This window comes from Rhineura floridana, chromosome 2 (assembly GCF_030035675.1).
Source record: "Rhineura floridana isolate rRhiFlo1 chromosome 2, rRhiFlo1.hap2, whole genome shotgun sequence".
Classification (NCBI taxonomy): Eukaryota; Metazoa; Chordata; class Lepidosauria; order Squamata; family Rhineuridae; genus Rhineura; species Rhineura floridana.
The window spans coordinates 69,136,853-69,157,293 of record NC_084481.1 but is presented as its reverse complement, the minus strand read 5'-3'; the positions used below and the strand labels follow the sequence as shown (position 1 = coordinate 69,157,293).

General features: G+C 41.0%; 1 protein-coding gene across 10 annotated transcripts in view; it reads right to left on the bottom strand.

Annotated features, from left to right (window-relative positions):
• The window catches only part of LOC133376541 (neurogenic locus notch homolog protein 1-like), a 231,175-nt gene that overhangs the window by 136,376 nt on the left and 74,358 nt on the right, over positions 1-20,441 (bottom strand). Inside the window, exon 7 of one of the 10 annotated variants that reach the window (XM_061608887.1) lies at positions 1,393-1,586. The exons of the other annotated variants lie outside the window; for them this stretch is intronic. Coding sequence (XP_061464871.1) covers positions 1,432-1,586 — 155 coding nt within the window. The 3' untranslated portion in view covers positions 1,393-1,431. Of the gene's footprint in view, positions 1-1,392; positions 1,587-20,441 lie in introns of those variants that run through there. 10 annotated transcript variants of the gene reach the window in all.

Below are 20,441 nucleotides of genomic sequence, written 5' to 3'. Positions count from 1 at the left end.
GGGTGTCCTAGTTATGTCATTAAGCATGATACATTAAGCATCAACCACAGTTGCTTGGAGCATACTACTAAATATATATATATCTCTCTGATTGGAAATTAAGATAGAAATCTTAGCTAAATGATGGTATTCCCAGGTCCAGCTGAAGTGAAAGGATCATTCCTTCTCACCTGCTTAGGGATCCTGGATAGGAAAATTTAATCGAGCCTATGTGCTTCTGGCAAGAAGGGTTTAAGTGCCCTCAGGCTATGCCAGTCACCAGAAAGCCATTGTTGGCAAAAGGGAGCCTAGTGTTGTGGATATGTTAGATGGGAGTAAATATGGATGCACCTGAAGGCTGCAATATTAAACACACATACTAAGGGACTAAGCCCCATAGACCTCAGCAGGATTTACTTCTGAGTAGATATGGTTAGGATTGTGCTGTTGATGAGGCTTGACTAGGGATCCTCTGCAAAGATATTGACATCAAAGCAGGGTTGGCAACCCCCTGCATGGAATACCCTGCCTGCCTTTTAACATGGCTGCTGCAAACCTCTATACAGACTTGACTCTTCACTGCAGAGAGAGGTTTGAGAAATGAGTAAGAGTTAAGAAGATTCTCTACTCTTTCCTGCCTACCCTGTGGGCTGCTATAAACTCACTTTGACAGCCAACCTAATGCCACTGAGTAATAACTGACAGAGAGAAAACGCACATGGTTTGGTTTACCTTCAAACCATCATGCAACCAACAAGATGCATCAACCGTGGGTTTAAGGAGGTTGACCTGAGTGCATGGAACCACAGTTGTTGCTTTTATGGATGAAAGGGAGTCAGGTTAAAGGTAAATGAAATGCAAATAGAAAAGATGTACTTATGTAATTTGTAATGTTGTAATGTATATAAATGTTGTAAATAAAATACATAAATACATTTTGGAGTCACTGTGACCCTTGAGTCTCTTCCCACTTTTAGGAACAAAGAAATCTGCCTTATACCAACTCAGGTCATTTGGTACCATCCAGCTCAGTACTGTTGACATGGACTAGCATTGGCTCTCCAGGATTCCAAGAAATAGTCTTTTCCAGAAATTGAATTTTGGACCTTTGCATGCAAAGCATATGCCCTACCACTAAGCTACAACCCTTTCCCTGTTTAAAAATGTATATTTTAAGATTGTTCTTTTCAATTCACTAATGAATGCACATCATACCTAGGGCAGATCCACACCATTAATTTAAAACACATTCAACACACATTTGAAGAACATGAACCACACCACAGAATCATGGGAACAGTAAGGGTGGTGAGAACTACAACTGTGAGGAGGAAACTACACATCCCAGGATTCTTTAGGGGAAGTCATGCACTTTACATGTGAGTTGGATATACTTTAAATGTATTGTATAAATCTACTTAATAAACTTTGCCTGCATGTAAATCATTTTAATTAATTTTTCAACAGCAGTTGAAGCCATACTTCCCTGTATGTGAATTCTCTTTTACCACTATTGAGCAAGAAACAAATCATCATGCAAACAACAAGGTGCATCATCGGTGGGTTTAAGGGGTTGAGCTGATCACATGGAACCATTGTTGTTGCTTCTATGGATATAAGGGAGTGAGGTCAAAGATAAATGAAATGCAAATAGAAAAAGAAAAGAGAGTGATGATTTCCTAAATGCAATATATACCAACTACAACAAGATTCCTACGAGTAAGGCAGAAAACTCAGCATCCCATATCCAGTCAGGATTCCTAACCAAAAACCAAAACTAAAAAAATCCTAGCAGCCAGTCAGCCAAGGTCACAGAAATCTCCATTCAGCACAACCTGGCCCGGGGGCTCCAATCAGTGCAGAATGCTGCGGCACGATTGCTGACATAAGTGGGACCTATCAGCACATAACACCTCTGCTCTGAAATTTGCATTAGTTGCTGATTTGCTACCAGGCCAAGTTGAAGGTGTGCTTTCCATGTTATGGGACCCCCACATAGTACTTGTTCTGTTCTTGTACAAAATCAGTCCTTCAGCGTGGCAGCACCTAGGCTTTAGAATTCCCTGCCTATTGACATTAGGCAGTACTCATTGTACTTGATTGTACTCTTTTCAGCACCTGCTAAAAACATTTTTGTTTAGGCAAGCCTACCCAGGCATGTAGAATCTATTATGATTTTATCTGTTTTTTACTCAGATGGTTGTTTTTATTATTTTGAATGTTATTAAATACCTGTCTAACTTTTTTTTGGTCAATAATGTTATTGTTTTAATTCTCTGTGTAAACCTCTTTGAGGTTCTTTATAATAAAGCAGTATATAAATGTTGTAAATAAAATACAGAAGTAAAGTTTGGAGTCACTGTGGTCCTTGAGTCCTTTGGCCAAAAGGTGGGGTATAAATAAACTTTAATAATAATAATAATAATAAATAATTGAGTCTCTTTCCACTTTTAGAAACAAAGGACTCATGAATCCTGTATACATGCAGAATTTGCAAGAAAGAAATCTGAAGTGTTTCTTAAATACAGCCCAGCGCACCAGAATATGAGCTATATTTAGCATAATACTGTAAAAGTTACCATTTTCTTTTTTATTACATGAAGTGCTTATGTATATCTGCCCTCCTCACAGAACTAAGGAAGCATGAGAGGAACTTTATTTTAAGCAATGCTCAAAGCGGGGAGGGATAGCACAGGGCACCATTCCACTTCTTTCAGGCAGACAGAGTGGTTTAATAGTCAATCCCACATCTCAAAGAACTCTGGGGATTGTAGTTCTGTGAGGGCAATATGGGTTTCCTAACAACTTTCTGCACCCTTATCAAACTACAATTCCCAGGATTCTTTGGGGGAAACCATGACTGTTTAAAGTGGTATAATAGTGCTTTAAATGTATAGTGTAGATGGATCAGAACTGAGTCTGGGCTATCCTACCTCCTCCCCCCATCCCACTTCAGACATTGCTTTTAAGCACAATTTATTATTAGGACATGGGTGGTTGAAGCCATTGCAAATCCTGAAAACAGCTTCCTTGTCCTGATTGTCTGCACATTAGAAGCTTACTGAGTGTATAACTTTCAGCAGTAGCAGGATTGTCTTTCTATAATAATATAGCAGGAAATCTAGAACTGAAGATCACAGCAGGATTTTGTTAGGCATGCATGTATAGTCAACAATTTCAATTATGATTATAATAAAAGTGTACATGTAGGTTTTTAATTACTTGCAAAAATAGCATATTGTACATTTTATCTTTCAAATAATTTTTGAACAGAAATTTGAAAAAGTGTACATGCTGCAGCACATTATGCCATTACAATGTGTTATACTTTTCTAATTATAAGGAGTCAAACATGTTTAAATTTTCCTGGGCTGTTGAGGAGGGCAGTTTATTTGTCTAATTCATAGCCTGTTGTGAAAACCTTCCCAATATGAAGCTTTAATCCTATACTCACTTTTCTGAGAGAAAAGCTGCAGTGCTAATTCCACATGCCAGGAATAAACACCATTGAATTCAGTAGGACTTACTTTTGCGTAGACATGATTAGGATTGTGCGGTAAATCAATGGGACTTTTGAGTTAATATAGCAAAGGATTGTATTAGAAATCTTTCTCTCTCCCTTCAACCCGTTTGTTTTAAGCAATTACACAGGGCTTTACTTAGGTCTGTCACTGCTTTTATTTGGTCAAAAACTAATACTGATTTTTTAAAAATGTTCTGCAATGACCAACTGTTTTTGACAATAAATTATTATATGGGGTGTATGTATTTTTACATCTCCAGTATGTGTACATGGAATCTGTCCAACAACCCTGTGAGGTAGGGTTGGAACCCACCTCACAATAAGAAATAAGTCCATTTAAACTCCAATAATCATGAAACAAGTAAAAAAAACAGTTGCAAAACAGCTTAAAGTGGCATGATTCTGAATTTTGGGTTTGGTGAGTGACATTCCTTATAATTTGAGGTTCCAGTTCTGTGCACGCTTCCCTGTTTGAGCAAGCCCCATTGAATACATTAGGACTTGCTTCTGAACAAACATGCATGGACTGCACTATATATCTTTACAGGTTGTACAAATAATAAACATCTTTTACATTCATGCTTATATAAATATTTCTTCATACTATGTCCCAATTAGTATCTGATTTCACACTATGGTTGTACGTTATTATTTCCTCTACATTTTAAGTGTGCCCTTCTTGCTTGAGGTGGTCATGGTCCCCCGTTGTTGCTTTCACCCTGAGGAGCAGATTAGGCTGACAGATGGTGAGTAGCTCATGGTCACCAAGTAAACATTGTAGCTGATTTCCATTTTAAAAAATAATTAAAAAGATTTATATGCAGGCAAAGTTTAGGAAGTAATGCAGATCCACATAATACATGTAAAGCACATCCAACTCACATTTAAAGTGCATGACTTCCTCCAAAGAATCCTGGGAAGTGTAGTCTCCCACTCATAGTTATAGTTCCCACCATCTTAACAAACTATAGTTTCCATGTTTCTGTGGTGGGATTCATGTGCTTCAAATATATGTTGAATGTGTTTTAAATGCATGGTGTGGATCTGCCCTAGTATGCTATGCATTCATTAGTGAATTGAAAAGAACAATTTTAAAAGATACTTTTTAAATGGGGAAGGACTGTAGCACAGTGACAGGGCACATGCTTTGCATGCAAAGGTCCAAAATTAAGTGTCTGGAAAAGACTATTGCCTGGAATCCTGGACAGCCAGTGCTAATGCATGTCATCAGTACTGAGCTAGATGGTACCAAATGGACAGAGTCGGTATAAGGCAGATTCCTTTCTTCCTAAGAGAGGAAAGAGACCCAAGGGTCACAGGGACTCTGAAATTTATTTATTTATTTTACTTACAGCATTTATATAGCACTTCATTGTACAAAACCATAAAGTGGTTTACAGAAGGAATTAAAACAATAAAATTATTGGCAAAAACAGTTAAAAACAAACATTCAAAATAATAAAACAGTGAGTTAAAAACAGATTAAAAGCATAATAGCTTCTACATACCTGGGCATGCTTGCTAAACAAAAAATGTTTTTAGCAGGTGCTGAAAAGAGTACAATGAAGGTGCCTGCCTAATGTTAATAGGCAGGGAGTTCCAAAGTGTAGGTAATGCCACACTAAAGGATCTATTTCTTACAAGAGCAGAACAAGTACTATGTGGAATCTGTAACATGGAAAGAACACCTTGAACTTGGCCTGGTAGCAAATTGATAACCAGTATGGATTTCAGAGCAGAGGTATTATGTGCTGACAGGGTCTCACTCATGTCAGCAATATATGTCATCAAGCACTAAATCTCAAAGAAAGCATTGTAAATCTTTTTTTTCCACTTGAGTGCTTATTGCCTCTGGAATCTATTGAATTTTCTTGCCTGTAGACAGGCACCCACACTTATCAGGTATTATAAAAGAACAAGCAGACTCCCACAAATATCTTGGAATCTGGTTTTATTACTCTACAAAGTAGATTTGTGCACGCTAAATTAGCAAAGGCAAAAGCAGAGCACACAGTTAAAGCAATCCTTAGATTTTTCTTTTCAAAAGGAGGCAAATTTGTTTCTGTGGCCTTAGAAATGAATAAAGCAAAAGTTGTTAGCCATATTCTATCTAAAGCCTCAATTTGGTTCCTTGAGCTTAATTTTTTTCTACAAGGAACTCACTCCTCCTTTCTTAGAGGTGTATTGGGTATACCCAAGTGTGTCATTAGTGTTTCCCTTAATCTGGAAGCTGCACCTAATTCATTAAATATTATTATAATAATAATGTTTATTATTAAGTTAATTTTATACCAAGTGTTACATGCTCAAGCTGTATGTTTTTAGTGATTTTACCTGATTTTTATTTTACTGTATTGTATTTTATTCCTTGCTGTGAACCGCCCAGAGAGCCATAGGCTAAGGGCGGTATAGAAATGGAATGAAATAAATAAATAAATAGCTTGGTATGGACATACCCTATTCATTACTGGCTCAGAATATTCTCTTGCACTTCCTCAATGTCTCTGGTTTATTAAGCACTACTTGATTCTTTTATGTCTACCAGGAAAAATGAGCACTGTTGGTTTGTCCTCCTTTTATCTCTTGTCCTTGGACCTGGTGCAAGCTAAATCTGTTGTTAAACAGAGAATAAAAGATATGGATGTCCAAGAGTTACATGCTTTAGCCAATGGGCCATGTTCACCATGCTCACTGGACATGACTTGGTCCACCTCTAACCAATGTATGCCATACCTACTTTTTTAACAATACCTAAGTATAGAAGAGATGTTCTGTTGGCACATTTTAACATTTTACCTTCAAAGATGTTAGATAGCAGATATGCTGAAGTTCCTTTCAAGGGCAGGTGTTGTCTGTGTAATCAACTAGAACTTGATACAGTCTCCCATGTGTGTTTTTTCCCCTGTAGATTTTATCAAGGAGCCAGAGAACATATAATCTACCCCCTTACAATGCAGTTTCCCAGCCAATCATTAGAAACCCTTCTGAGTATTTTTGGGGTGGGGTGGGGTCCAACAAATCCATCACTAAACAGGTAGCAATATATTAGAATGTAGTAATATTGCTTAGATATTCAATGATGGTTAGCTCTTAATTAATACAGCTATAAATTATGCCTGTATATTTCTGAGCTGGTTTTAACCTATAAAGCCTTACACGGCTTAGGACCACAATACCTGATGGAACGCCTCTCCCAAGATGAACCCACCCATACACTACGCTCAACATCAAAGGCCCTCCTCTGGGTGCCTACTCTGAGGGAAGCTGTGAGGCTGGCAACAAGGGAGAGGGCCTTCTCAGTGGTGGCCCCAAATTATGGAATGATCTGCCTGATGAGGTGTGCCTGGTGCCAACACTGTTATATTTTTGGCACCAGGTCAAGACTTTCCTCTCTTCCCAGGCATTTTAGCATGTGTTTTTAAATTGCTTTTAAAAAATGTGTTTTTTAATTGTTGTAAACCACCCAGAGAGCTTTGGCTATGGGGCGGTATACAAATGCAATAAATAAATAAATAAATTAGTCAGCATGGATTTTTTGCATTCAGCAATGTTAAATTGAAAATACCACCTATGCCATTCTGATGCTTCCCATAAACTCATTTCAAAACAAAACCTTACGAAACATATAGTCCTGAACTCCAAAACACTTGCTTAACAACCCTCCCAATTTTCATGGTGATACACAAAACAGTCAGCGAGAAGAGAGTTCAAAGTGTAAACAGAGAGAGAAAAATCCACACCCCTTTTGGACTTTTTTCTGTCAGAGTTCTCATAATCTGGTGAAATTAATTAAAATCAGTCATGTTCACAGAGGACCTGTAATCCTATTACTGAGCTTGCCCCATACCTCTGCAGTTTAAAAGTTAAAAAAATGCCTGGCTGCTTTTTAATTAATTTAAGAAATTTTGGCTTGAACTCAATGATAATGTCGGGCATGCTCAGTAAGAACCAACTGTCAGTATTCTAAAAGCATGACTCACAGCTGCTGGGCTTGCCTAATCAGGAAGGCTCACCCACACCAGACTTTGATTTCACATGATACAATCATGGCTTCCCCCAGAGAATCCTTGGAAGTGTAGTTTGTGAAGGGTGCTGAGAGGAGACTCTTATTCCTTTAACAGAGCTCCAGTGGCCAGAATGATTTAACAGTCAGCTGCTCTCACTGAAGCTCTGTGAGGGGAACAGGGCATCTCCTAGCAACTCTCAGCACCCTTCACTAACTACACTTCCCAGTATTCTTTGGGAGAAGCTATAACTGTCTAAAGTGAAATAACGGTCTAGTGTAGATGTGGTCAGGGACAGCTTTGGTTTAAATTTGGGTGGGAGGCTACAGGTGCCTGCTGTAGAATAAAAAGGTGGGGGAAACCCTGAAAAGCAATTATACTGTTCACAATGTTTTCCTTTTGGAAAGGAAAGGGGCTTCCCCTCTGCCCAGTGCCTACCCACCCAATCTCCTCCCCTCCCCTCCCCTCCCTGCCTTCCTCCTCCCCACCCCTCCCCAAGGTAAGTTTCACCTATCCTAAAGCATGACTGCACAGCAGTAAATCCCACTGAACTCAAAAAGCATGCAAATGTTTGAACCTGCCCTTGCCCTCCTCCTATCCCCTCGCTCTTGCCCCTTCCCTCTCCCTTCCTTCACCCCTCCCTTCCCATCCCCCATCCCCTTCCAATCCCCTCCTTCCTCTTCCTCCCCCATGGTCAGTTTTACCTATCCTAGAACTACTAAAAAGTATTCTGAAGGAAAAGGCCACACAGAGGATATACAACAAGAACTTTACTATCACTGAAGATATGAAGACAACAAGGCCCACAGCATGGTGCTAGGGTTGCCAGGCTCAGGGCCTGAGAATGATTCTGTATCTTTAAGAAAAGAGAAAATTCAGCCAAGTTCAGGTGTCCTTGCAACACTATAATGGGAAAAACCACAAGGTGAAATTCTCCTTTCCCCCTGTACAACATTTAAAGATACAGAAGACCTCTTGGTTGCCAGGACCAGCCTCCAAGCAGTCTTCTGTATCTTCCAGTATCCACTTCTATTTCATTTACATTCCAGTATCAAAGTCCTCATTGAGTTTACTTTTGCATTACTTCATTGTGTTGGCAGAAATAGTTGTAGAGCCAAGATTAGTCCATTTTGGGAACATGCTTTTATAGTTCTGGGGGGAAATTGGAGGGAAGAGAGAGAAATAAGAGTATTTGATGCCATGGGAGAAGGTTTAATAATAATAATAATAATAATAATAATAATAATAATAATAATAATAATAATAAATTATATCCCACCCTTCCTCTCAGAAGGAGCCCAGGGCAGCAAACATATGCTAAAAACACTCTAAAACATCTTAAAAACAAAACTCTTTAAAGCACATTAAAACAAAACAGCTTTTAAGAACATATTAAAACATCTTAAAAACATCTTTGAAAAACAACTTTAAAAACATCTTAAAAAGCAATTCCAACACAGATGCAGACTGGGATAAGGTCTCTACTTAAAAAGCTTGTTGAAAGAGGAAGGTCTTCAGTAGGTGCTGAAAAGAGAACAGAGATGGCACCTGTTGATATTTAAGGGGAGGGAATTCCAAAGGGTAGCTGCCACAACACTAAAGGTCTACTTCCTGTGTTGTGTGTAAAGGACCTCCTGGTATCTGCAGAAGGCTCTCGCCTGCAGAGCACAGTGACCAACTGGGTATATAAGGACTAAGATGATCTTTCAGGTATCCTGGTCGCAAGCTGCATAGGGCTTTGTGCATCAAAACCAGCACCTTGAACTTGGCCCGATAGCTTATGGACAGTCAGTGCAATTCTTTCAGCAGCAGGGTAACATGTTGGTGATACCCTGCCCCAGCGAACAGTTGCGCCGCCGAATTTTGCACCAGCTGTAGCTTCCAGACCAACCTCAAGGGCAGCCCTACATAGAGCACATTACAGTAATCCAGCCTGGAGGTTAGCAATGCATGCACCACAGTGATCAGGCTTTCCCAGTCCAGAAACAGCTGCAGCTGTCTTAGTAGCTGAAGCTGGGAAAAGGCACTCCTAGCTACTGAGGTCACCTGGGCCTCTAGCGACAAAGAGGGATGAAGGACCACCCCCAGAATGTGAACCTGCTCTTTGAGAGAGAGTAGGACCCCATCCAAAGCAGGCAGCAGAGCAATTATTTGTGGAGATGCTTACTAGCACAAAAGGCTGAAGGAAGGAGAATAAAAATTCTGAAATCAGGAGGGGAATTTTTCTTACCAGATAGATTTATATGAGCTGAAATATTTCATACCCTGGAAGTACAATTGTTACATGGGGAAATTCTGTGGGGTGGGATTTATTGATTGTATGTGCATGGTTGAATTCTGGTGCTATTTTTCCTCACTTCTGTGAATGTTGAGTCCAATGAAAGATTTTAATTGAGTCGAGGGCTGATAGTGATGGTGAATGATGGATTGTCTTTATGTTAAAGGACTTAACTCTTGTGCATTCGGGAATATGTTTTGGAGACCATGGATTTCACATTATGTAAAAAATCAATGGCTATATTTGGAGAGAAAAATATTTTATGTGTGTCACTGTGCATGGAATTTTTACTAGATGTGTTTCAGTTTTGACACTGGTTTTGTTTGTTTTCTGTGAATGCTGAGTTTTCAAGGGGCAGGAGTCAATCCATTATTTTCCTGCTGTAGTTTTATCAAACAATAAATAATCCTTGTGGTTGATCTTAAAAGAAATGTAGAAATAAAAAAATCTGTATAAATTCATGGAGGCCAGGAATATAAACAGCTATTAGTAATGTGGGTTGCAAAGGCTGTGACAAAACTGGGCTCCAGTCGGGAAGAAGGGCGGGATATAAATCAAATTATAAACAAACAAATAAACAAACAAATAAAATTTCAAAAGAGCTGAATTATATTTCTTAATCCAAAATATTAACTAGAAATAAAAGAGTTAAAAATTAAATTGTAGTTTGTGATGTAGAGGGGAGGAACCCAAAGACAGAGTAGATTTGTAGGGGAGGTGCTGAAGGGCAAACATTTATGACAGCCTCTCCCAGCTAGGGATGGGGGAGCATTTAGCTAAAGTTGGATTTGGCACCAGACTGCCCTATAGTTTGCATGTTCACCCTAATGCAGACCGATCTTGTTTGTTGCAAACTTCCATGGCTTTTCCCTGATATCAAATTTTTAAAAAAGCCTTGACAAATATAACACTGTTATCATGCACAACTGTCAATGATGATTTTAACTCATAGGCAGCACAGCAATCATTTATACTGTCAATGCACCTGTTTCACCCCCTCCAACCACCACCCATGCTTGGTTTCTCTCTGTCTCTGCCACCCTCCCCTCAACTCAAATAATCCAAGAGATGCTCTCTCCTTTCTCTTTTCCCCACCCTCTCTCTCCCTCTCCTTTCCAGATAGTCGTTCAGGAAACTACAGGGGAAAATATTTTCACTCCTCCCCCCGCCATCTTATTTGCAATCACACACACACTTGCCTCCTTTCAGCTGCTCCCTTCTGCTGCTGCCACTACCACCACCATGCCTGGTTTCTCTCTCTCTCTCTCTCTCTCTCTGCCACCCTCCCCTCCCCTCCCCTCCCCATGAGTAAAACACCATCCAAGCAGGGGGAGAGAGGCAGCCACAGAGTCCAGCATGTATACAGAAAGAAGGAAAACATCTGTAGAGAGAACATTAACAATAATGTTATTTTTCAGGGGGAGGGAAATTGAACTGGTAAAAGCAGAAAATAGCAGAAAACAAATGAACACAAAACATAACCACCTGCCGACCCTGCGAAATGAGATCCAGCTGCCACCAACAAGTGAACTACATCCCTACTCCCAACCTGCTACCCTCCAGATACTGTTGGACTACAACTCCCATCATCCCTAAGCATTGGCCAAGCTGGCTGGAGCTGATGGAAGCTGTATTTCAAAACAGCTGGAGGGTGCCAAGTGCAGAAGACTGATTTAAGAACTGCTGAGTCTCCACCTCTAACTTGCTTTCTGTAACTCTACCCATGCCCCTGTGAGGGGAAAAATACATTTCAAGTTCATGTTGTCTTTCTCTTCCTTTTCAATTAGAGTTACCAGGTCTCTGGTTTTCGGTCGAAGTCTCTGGTTTTGGGGGGGGGGCCTCCGGCTCTCTGGCTAGCACTCCTTAATCTCTGGACCCTCAGTTTCAATTTAAAAAAAAATTAAGTTTCTAGGTGGTCTGGTTCCCGAGATATACACCAAAACGTCAGCCGCCCCCCCACGATTGTTTAATCTATTTAACTGATACGACACTGAAGTTGGTTCCTAGTTCCCAGTTCCTTATTTGCTTGAAAGTTCAAAACACTAAAAAAGAAGAGTTGACAACTACAACAACTTCAAACCAAACTTAACATGCCTCTGAACCCCAACATATATGTTGGGGTACCCTGTATGATATATCACTGTGATCGGGGAACTCTCCCCGTCAAGAATAACAACACATTTATGCAATCAAAATCATCAGGCTTCTGATATTATCATAAATACATAATGATGTCATAAAATCATAAAAAATAAGTAACTGGGAGTGCCCACCCCAAACTCTGCTCTGGGACAGGACAAATCATATACCCCAAGAAAGGGGAGGGTGTCCTCTATGAGATGCCACTGCATCCCGCCTGGCCCAGAGCTTCTGCTGGGCGCAGGGCACGGAGGGGGGCATCTATGCAAAATGAAAGCAGACCAAAACATACAGGAAAAAATAAGTAACTGGACTTCCCAGGAGGATCGCTCTGCCTGTGCTGCCTCTGGGACGGGCTCCCGTCTTGGTGGAAACTTTTTCAGTTTTAAAACCAGTCAGAAGGGCTTTTTGACTGGGGAAAATTTCTTCCGGATAAGGAAGAAACGTAGAGATTTTCCACAGAGCTTTGTTGTGTTTGTTGGAGGCTGGAATTCTGCGAAAGAAGGTCTTCCAGCAGCTCGGACGGAGCTAGGATTTCCAACAAGCTCAACTGATTAAGTGAGCCATTTTTTTTTCTTCAAAGAAAAACGGATTAACAGGCAAGCATTCTCCTGTCTTTTCTCATTATTTTGTTATCAATACAGCTAAAGAGATTTGTCAAAGAACCAGCAATTAAGAAACCCTGGGTGAGTCATAGCTTTCTCTTTTATTCACGGAGCTAAGGGGAAGAAAATAGAAATAGTTTATCTTTATTTTTATTGCAAAAAGCTGGCATGGAATTCAGCATTATAAAGATTACAAACGGCTGAGGGGTTTCTAATTTAAAGAGAATTTTTTTTTATTTATAAGACTTTTGAGTAATATATGTCTGGGACTATTTTTCCGGTTTACTTTTTTTTTTTTTTGACGAATCTGCTCATTCTTCCTGCTACTAATTATTTGGATGCTGTGAATTAAAGTTGTTTTGGCACTTTTGGACATACAAGAGATAAGGCAGTTCGTCTTGTCTAGAGGGTGACGTCAGCTGGCTTGAAAGATTAACTCCTTTGTAACTGGATAAAGAAATAAACTGTTCTTTGCTTGGGACATTGGAAATTGAAGGGATTGTGTTTTTTTGGTTTTAAGAATGACAATCAAGAAGGTGGTTGAGATCATGGATGTACAAGAAGGGACTTCTCTTTAGATATGTTTCAGAAAATAATGAATGAGATTAAGTTAACAAAACAAGAACTCAGACATAACAGACAAGTGATGATAAGTGAATTTGGCGAAATGAGACAGGAGCTGAAAGAAATTCAGGATTCTATGAGAAAGGAGAACAAAGATAAATTTGGAAAATTAAAAAAGGATGAAAGAAAAATTAAAGGGAAGGTTCAAGCCCTGGAGATTGGATTAAATATGGTCTTGGAAAAAGATTTGGATTTCCTGGCTGTGATGGATCCTGGAGACAAATATTACTGTTTGGAATTCAGCGCTGTCCCTGAAGGAATTGGTGAAGAGATTGGAGATAAAGATATCATCGGTTCAAAAAAATTCATGGACTGGAAGGATTTGATGGAACTTGAAATGGAGAAAGTTTACAGAATTAATTCCTGTTTTGTGACAATGAAAAACCCTTCAAGAGATGTGCTAGTGCATTCTGTAAAAAAGAGGAACAGAGATGTGGTTCTGCAACAATACTTCAGTGATACGTTCGGAAATGATGGCAAGAAAATATTTGTGATGAAGGAAATCCCTATCAGACTCTTATTATATGACTATGATAGCAAGATTATTGGGTGCGTAAAGATGGAAGATGGAAGATGGAATCAACACGGATAAAGGAAGAAGAGCGATTTGAAATTACTGGATTTAATAGACTTGAAGAGTTGGATTAATTGACATGTCTATCTAGAAAAAAATTGATGGACATATATCTCAAGGATTGGAAACTTCTCTTTGACTTTTTGTAGAAGAATAAAATGATATGATGTTAATGAGATTTGATACCAACTAAGATAACTGTTGGAGGAAGGTGATTTTATAATTTATCAAGAGACAGGTTTGTTATATATTATAGACCTATAGCTGAACGACGACAAATCGGAAGTCAACAGGTTTTTTTTGTTTCTTTTTATTGTATTAGTTTTAATTTGTGTTTTTCTTTTTGTATTGTCTTGATTTTGAAAATTTGAATAAAAATTAATTGAAAAAAAAGGAAAAAATAAGTAACTGGGGGTGCCCACCCCAAAATGTGCTCTGGGCCAGGACAAATCATACACCCCATGAAAGGGGAGGGTGTCCTCTACGAGATGCCACTGCATCCCGCCTGGCCCAGAGCTTCTGCTGGGCGCAGGGGAAGGATGACGGCATCTATGCAAAATCAAAGCAGACCAAAACATACAGGAAAAAATAAGTAACTGGGGGTGCCCACCGCAAAATTTGCTCTGGACCAGGACAAATCATACACCCCATGAAAGGGGAGGGTGTCCTCTACGAGATGCCACTGCATCCCGCCTGGCCCAGAGCTTCTGCTGGGCGCAGGGGAAGGATGAGGGCATCTATGCAAAATCAAAGCAGACCAAAACATACAGGAAAAAATAAGTAACTGGGGGTGCCCACCGCAAAATTTGCTCTGGACCAGGACAAATCATATACCCCAGGAAAGGGGAGGGTGTCCTCTATGAGATGCCAGTGCATCCCATCCAGCCCAGAGCTTCTGCTGGGCACAGGGCATGCACGGGTGCGTCAATACAAAATCAAAATGGACAAAAACACATAGAAAAAGCCTTGGAAACTTCAGAAACAAATGCAAACAATTGCTGATTGCTGCTATTTACGGTAAAAAGGTAAAGGTGTCCCCGCACTTATAGTGCAAGTCGTTTCCGACTCTTAGGGTGACGTCTTGCAACGTTTACAAGGCAGACCGTGTATATGGGGTGGGAGTGCCAGTTCCATACCCAGCCTTTCTTTACCCCCCAGCATATGCCGGGTACTCATTTTACCAACCACGGATGGATGGAAGGCTGAGTGGACCTCGACCCCTTTTACCAGAGATTCGACTTCCTCCTTCTGTTGGACTCGAACTCCGGCCGTGAGCAGAGCTTCGACTGCATTACTGCTGCTTACCACTCTACGCCATGGAGGTACCCACCCCGAAATCTGCTCTGGGACAGTACAAATCATATACCCCAGGAAAGGGGAGGGTGTCCTCTACGAGATGCCACTGCATCCCGCCTTGCCCAGAGCTTCTGCTGGGCGCAGGTCACAGAAGAGGGCATCTATACAAAATCAAAGCAGAAAAAGACATACAGGAAAAATAAGTAATTGGGGGTGCCCATCCCAAAATCTGCTCTGGGCCAGGACAAATCATACACCCCATGAAAGGGGCGGGTGTCCTCTATGAGACGCCACTGCGTCCCACCTGGCCCACAGCTTCTGCTGGGCGCAGGGGAAGGATGAGGGCATCTATGCAGACAGAAAGGGTAGAGAATCTTCTTACTCTTACTCATTTCTCAGAACTCTTTCTGAAGTGAAGGGTCAAATCTGTAAAGAAGTTTGGAGCAGCCACATTAAAAGATTAAGGGCAGGGCATTCCAAGCAGGGGGTTGCCAACCCTGCTTGGATATGGATGTCTTTGCAGAGGATTCCTAGTCAAGCTTTACCAACAGCACAATCCAAACTATTTCTACTCAGAAGTAAGTCCTGTTGAGTTCTATGGGGGCTTAGTCCCTTAGTACGTGTTTAGAATTGCAGCCTTCAGGGGCATCCATCTTTACTCCCGAATGCTCCCATCTAACATCTCCACAACACTAGGCTCCTTTCTTCCTACAGTGGCCTTCTAGTGACTGGCCTGGCCTGAAGGCACTTAAACCCTTCTTGCCGAAAGCAAGTAGGCTAGATTAAATGTTCCCTACCCAGGCTCCACCTTTTAGCTACGATGTCTAGCTTAATTTCCAGTCAGATTTTTTTTTAATTGTATGCTCCAAGCAACTATGGTTGATGCTTAATGTATTATGCTTAATGACATCACTCGGGCCCGCCTTGTGACATCACTCGGGCCCGCCCCATGACATCACTCAGGCCCGCCCCATGACATCACTCAGGCCCACCCCTAAAATCTCAGGTTTTGGGATGCTTCTGACCTGGCAACCCTATTATCAGTGGGTGCTGCATAGAATGAGATATTATATCCCCTTGTTCACTTTCATTTCTGTCAGCGCTCTACAACAAGGGCCGACAACCGCAGGCTTGGAAGCTGAATGCAGCCCGCCAGGCCACTCTGTCTCGCTCTCCCTGCTCTTACTAGGTCATGCACCTCAGCAGGCCACACCTAACTGGCCCTTCTCTACATCCTCCTACATGAAGAGGGGTGTGTGTGTGTGTAGAAGTAGAAATCTCTGACTTTTGCATGGCTGGAATGTAGCCTACTGTACAAAGGTAAGACTCGCACCTATTGAAGCACCCACTTTTGCCTCTAGCCCCACCCACCACTGGCATGTGGCCCCCAGAAAGTCCCCATGTGGGAATGCGGCCCAGAGGCTGAAAAAGATTCCCCACCCTTGTTCTGCAGAGTGGCTTGGGGAACTTCCACCCTAGAACCCCTTAGTGCAGCTGAGTAACTGCATTGCCTTTTTTACAATTAACCAGGAGTGTAATGAAAACAGGAGTTCCACAAGGCATTTAACAGAGTGTTATAAACTAGCAATGTTAATTAGCAAGATCCTTCTATAATGTCATCTTACAAATCAGTTCCATTCAGCAAAGTTTTTTTCTGGATACTTCAAATAAAAGCTTGTAGGTTAGGCTAGTTTTATTGGATCCTGCCTGGGCATTAGTGAGCAATTTCCCCTTGAATAGCCCCTCTGTGTATTTCTCTGGGTCATTTTCTTTTCCCAGCAAGGGAAAGCTAGAAGTAGTGCTATCTCACTATTTATTTCTTTAAAAAAATAATAACAATAAAAGGAAATCAAAAATTAAATGTTTCCTCCTGTGAAAACAAAACTGTCATGGGACAATTTACAGAGAAGCTGTTTCAATGAGAAATTATTCATGAATCGACCAGCTAGGGTCACTCAGAAGCAATAATACCAACTGAACCTGAGCACACAAAAAGGAAGTACTTAATTTAAAGGTACAGGAGGCTTGAATAAACTTTAAGAATACTTTGTCCACTTTTGACAGAGTAAAACTGCATTTGTATTTGATTATCAAAGAAACCCAACACTATAAACCTGGTGTGTGAAGAAACAAGGAAGAGGAATGCAGAAAACATTGGAAGTCAAGAATATGGAAATGATGTTATGGGATGCTCTATAAAAAGTGGAAAAGCAAAGGATAGCAATTACAAAAAAAATAATGTGGAAGCAACCCTATTAATGGGTTTGGACAACATAAACCTCAGTTCAACAAATACTGCTCTGCTAAAAATATATTGCCCCCACACCCGCCAAAGAAGACTCGTGAGATGTGGCATTGGTTTAAATGTTATATTTAATAAATATAACATAATCCGAATCCGAATTCAAACATATCCAATCATAATTAATAACTGCTTATAACCCACAGGCAGGTGAGGAATTGCACTATTCTGATGGGGATGGAATCCCTCCAGTCTCCTGGGCATGTATCACAGCTGATAGCTGTGGGCTCTGATGCAAGGATATGGGCCAAGACTCTCTCCTTGCCCAATGAACCTTGGGAGCAGTTTGCCATGCGCATCCTGGCCCCACTGTACACGCGTTCACGCCAATGCGCATGACAATCCACAGGGGCACCCACCAGTTATCCGCAGACGGGAGTCCTGCGAGATTCCTGAGGGGCGTCCTTACCCAAAAATGCCTCAGAATACCTACCTCTCCCTCCACCAAATTCCTCACCTGCCTGAACTCAATGCCAAAACTGGCCGTCACCACACTACTCCCCTAAAAGCCAAACAAATCACCCCACAGTATAAAGTAGGCAAAACATGAAGGGCTCCTAAAAGTGGGGCCCAACCAAAAAATTCCTACATGGCTCCACTGGCGACTGGCAAAGCCCATACTGCCACAGGGAGGGAGAGAGGGAGGGCGCGAACGAACACGAGGACAAGAGTTAGGGAGGCAGAGCGGTATTAAATACTACTGCTCCCCTCCCCCCTACTGAGGCATGATGTGGCCTCACCCTACTCCCTCACCCAATCGGGAGTAGACGTTCCAACTCTTCTCTACCCATATGGGGTGAAGGCAAACCCGCTCCCACTTTAAGGTGGGAACGTCATTGTGGAAGCTGGAATCAAAATATCATCCAATGAAGAGGAAGTAATAAAAACACACCCTTTTTTGAATCAGAAGCTTTGGAAGTGAGAGGAGACTAGCGCAGCATTGGGGCTGCTCTAGACTCCTCTCTCACACATCTGAAGATCCCAATCCATATATGTTTTATTTTCTTCCCTTTGGCTAGATCTGAAGGCTTTGCATCACAGGATGAAAGCCCTTAGATCCAGAGACAAGTATTAAAATGCTCCTGAATCAATATCTAAGGGCTCATCTATATGGGAGCATTTCTTCATAGGAAATACGCTTCTTTTACCTTCGCTTTTCATGTGCATCGTCTGCAGTTCCTGCTCAATATTAGCTGCCCATCACTTTTTCCCATTCACACAAGCAGCCATTTCTCTGGGGAGGATTAGTCTCACTTTTTTCTTGTAGCCCTGCCCTTTGATTATATATTTCCACTCCTTCTGGTTGCTTGTCAACTGAGCATGCTCAGTCTGTTCTACCAACTGCAGTAGGTTCCTTTAAAAAAATCTCAGAAGTGTGAATATCTGTGTTTTCCCTGGTAGGATACAGTTGAAACACAAATCTTTGTTCGAGTAGTGTCCTGCTTTTGCACACAACTTAGGGGGAAAAGAAAACAAAGACACCGTTTGCAGCTACATAAAAAAGGGCAGCAGAATGGAGGAGAGCAGCCATAAGTTGCTTGTCAGCCTACAGGAAATAAAATGAAAGAAGAGGAGAGGAGACAGTGGGCGTGGAGAGGGAAACGATTGACACATCCACCAAAAAGCATCGGAGCAAAGCATCTGCAAGCACTAGAGATACAGAGTGAAGACGCTTTTTTCTTCCCTTTTTGTATTATCAGTTGATTGGGTTTGTACAGATTTACGGGGGGAAACTGCGTGATAGCTTCTATTTGCTTGTAATGTCATGTGAACCATGTAAATTTAAAGGAGATGTAGCACAAAACACACAGTAAACCACTGTGTAGATGCTCTTCATGTGGAGAAAGGGTCTAGTACAGACCACAGCTTACAAGAGATACAATAAGGATCTACCACATTAAAAAAGTGTGTTTTTTCCATCTTTCCCACAGCTAGATATGAGGGTTCTACATTGCAGGTTGCAAGCTTCAGATCCAGGAATGAAAAGTGGTGAAAAACACATCCCTTGCATATCATCCAATGTATATGATAAAAGCGTTTATATGAGATGGTGATTGTGTGGGCTACTTATGCAAATGCTTTAGTTATGCCTTGTTTCACTTCTTGCAACATTCCTTATTGCTTTATTTCTTACCATAGTGTGATATTCCAGGGGTTCCCTACGAGACCATGACCCCTAGAGGTCACTGGGTAAGCCACTCAGTTGGCCCACTGAGTCCAAACTCTCCTTATCCATAACTAAAATAAATAGGCACCTACCAAGTTAGAGAGAAATAGCATATAGTACCTCTATATGCTTAACTGTGTGAAACAAATCTAGCATATGGGATGAGACCTAGACCCCCCCCCCACAACATTCATTAATTTAAATCAGTACATTTATTTATTTATGGAAAATAACAATCAGAACATCTGAGAGCCAGGGTGGTTTAATGGTTAAGGTGTTGGACTAGGACCTGGGAGACCAGGGTTCGAATCCCCATTCAGCCATAAGCTCACTGGGTGACCTTGGGCCAATCACTGTCTTTCAGCCTAACCTATCTCACAGGGTTGTTGTGAGGATAAAATGGGGACAGGAGACCCATGCACATCACCTTGAGCTCTGGAGGAAAGGGGGATATAAATGCAATAAATAAACAAACAAGCAACTAATTTGATGACGAATAATAAATAATCCTAACCTAACCTAAGTGACTCCTCTCAACACCATTTATCCTAGTATACACCAACCTTTTACATATATTTGTTTCTCTTTCTCTCATCTCTCTAACTCCCTGTCTAGCTCCCTATCTCAACATTCTGACTCCACCCACCATTCCACCACACTCTCCTGTTGTCAACTGTTCTTCCGCTCATTCTTCCTTTACACACAGCTATCCTCTTAAAACCTAAACGTGTTATAAAATCCCTGGGTTTTCTCTGAGCTTTGTGCAAATATCTGTTTTCTGTTCTTTTTGAAAAGGAGTTTGGCATTGTTGCAAGTGTGGAATCAGTATGGTTCCCAACATAACTGTCAGGGGTCTATGGAAGATAACATGCCTTAATGGATGGAATTATAATCTTTTTTCTAGCACATGTCAGGATGAGTCTGCAGTTTTCAAGGCAGGAAGAAACATC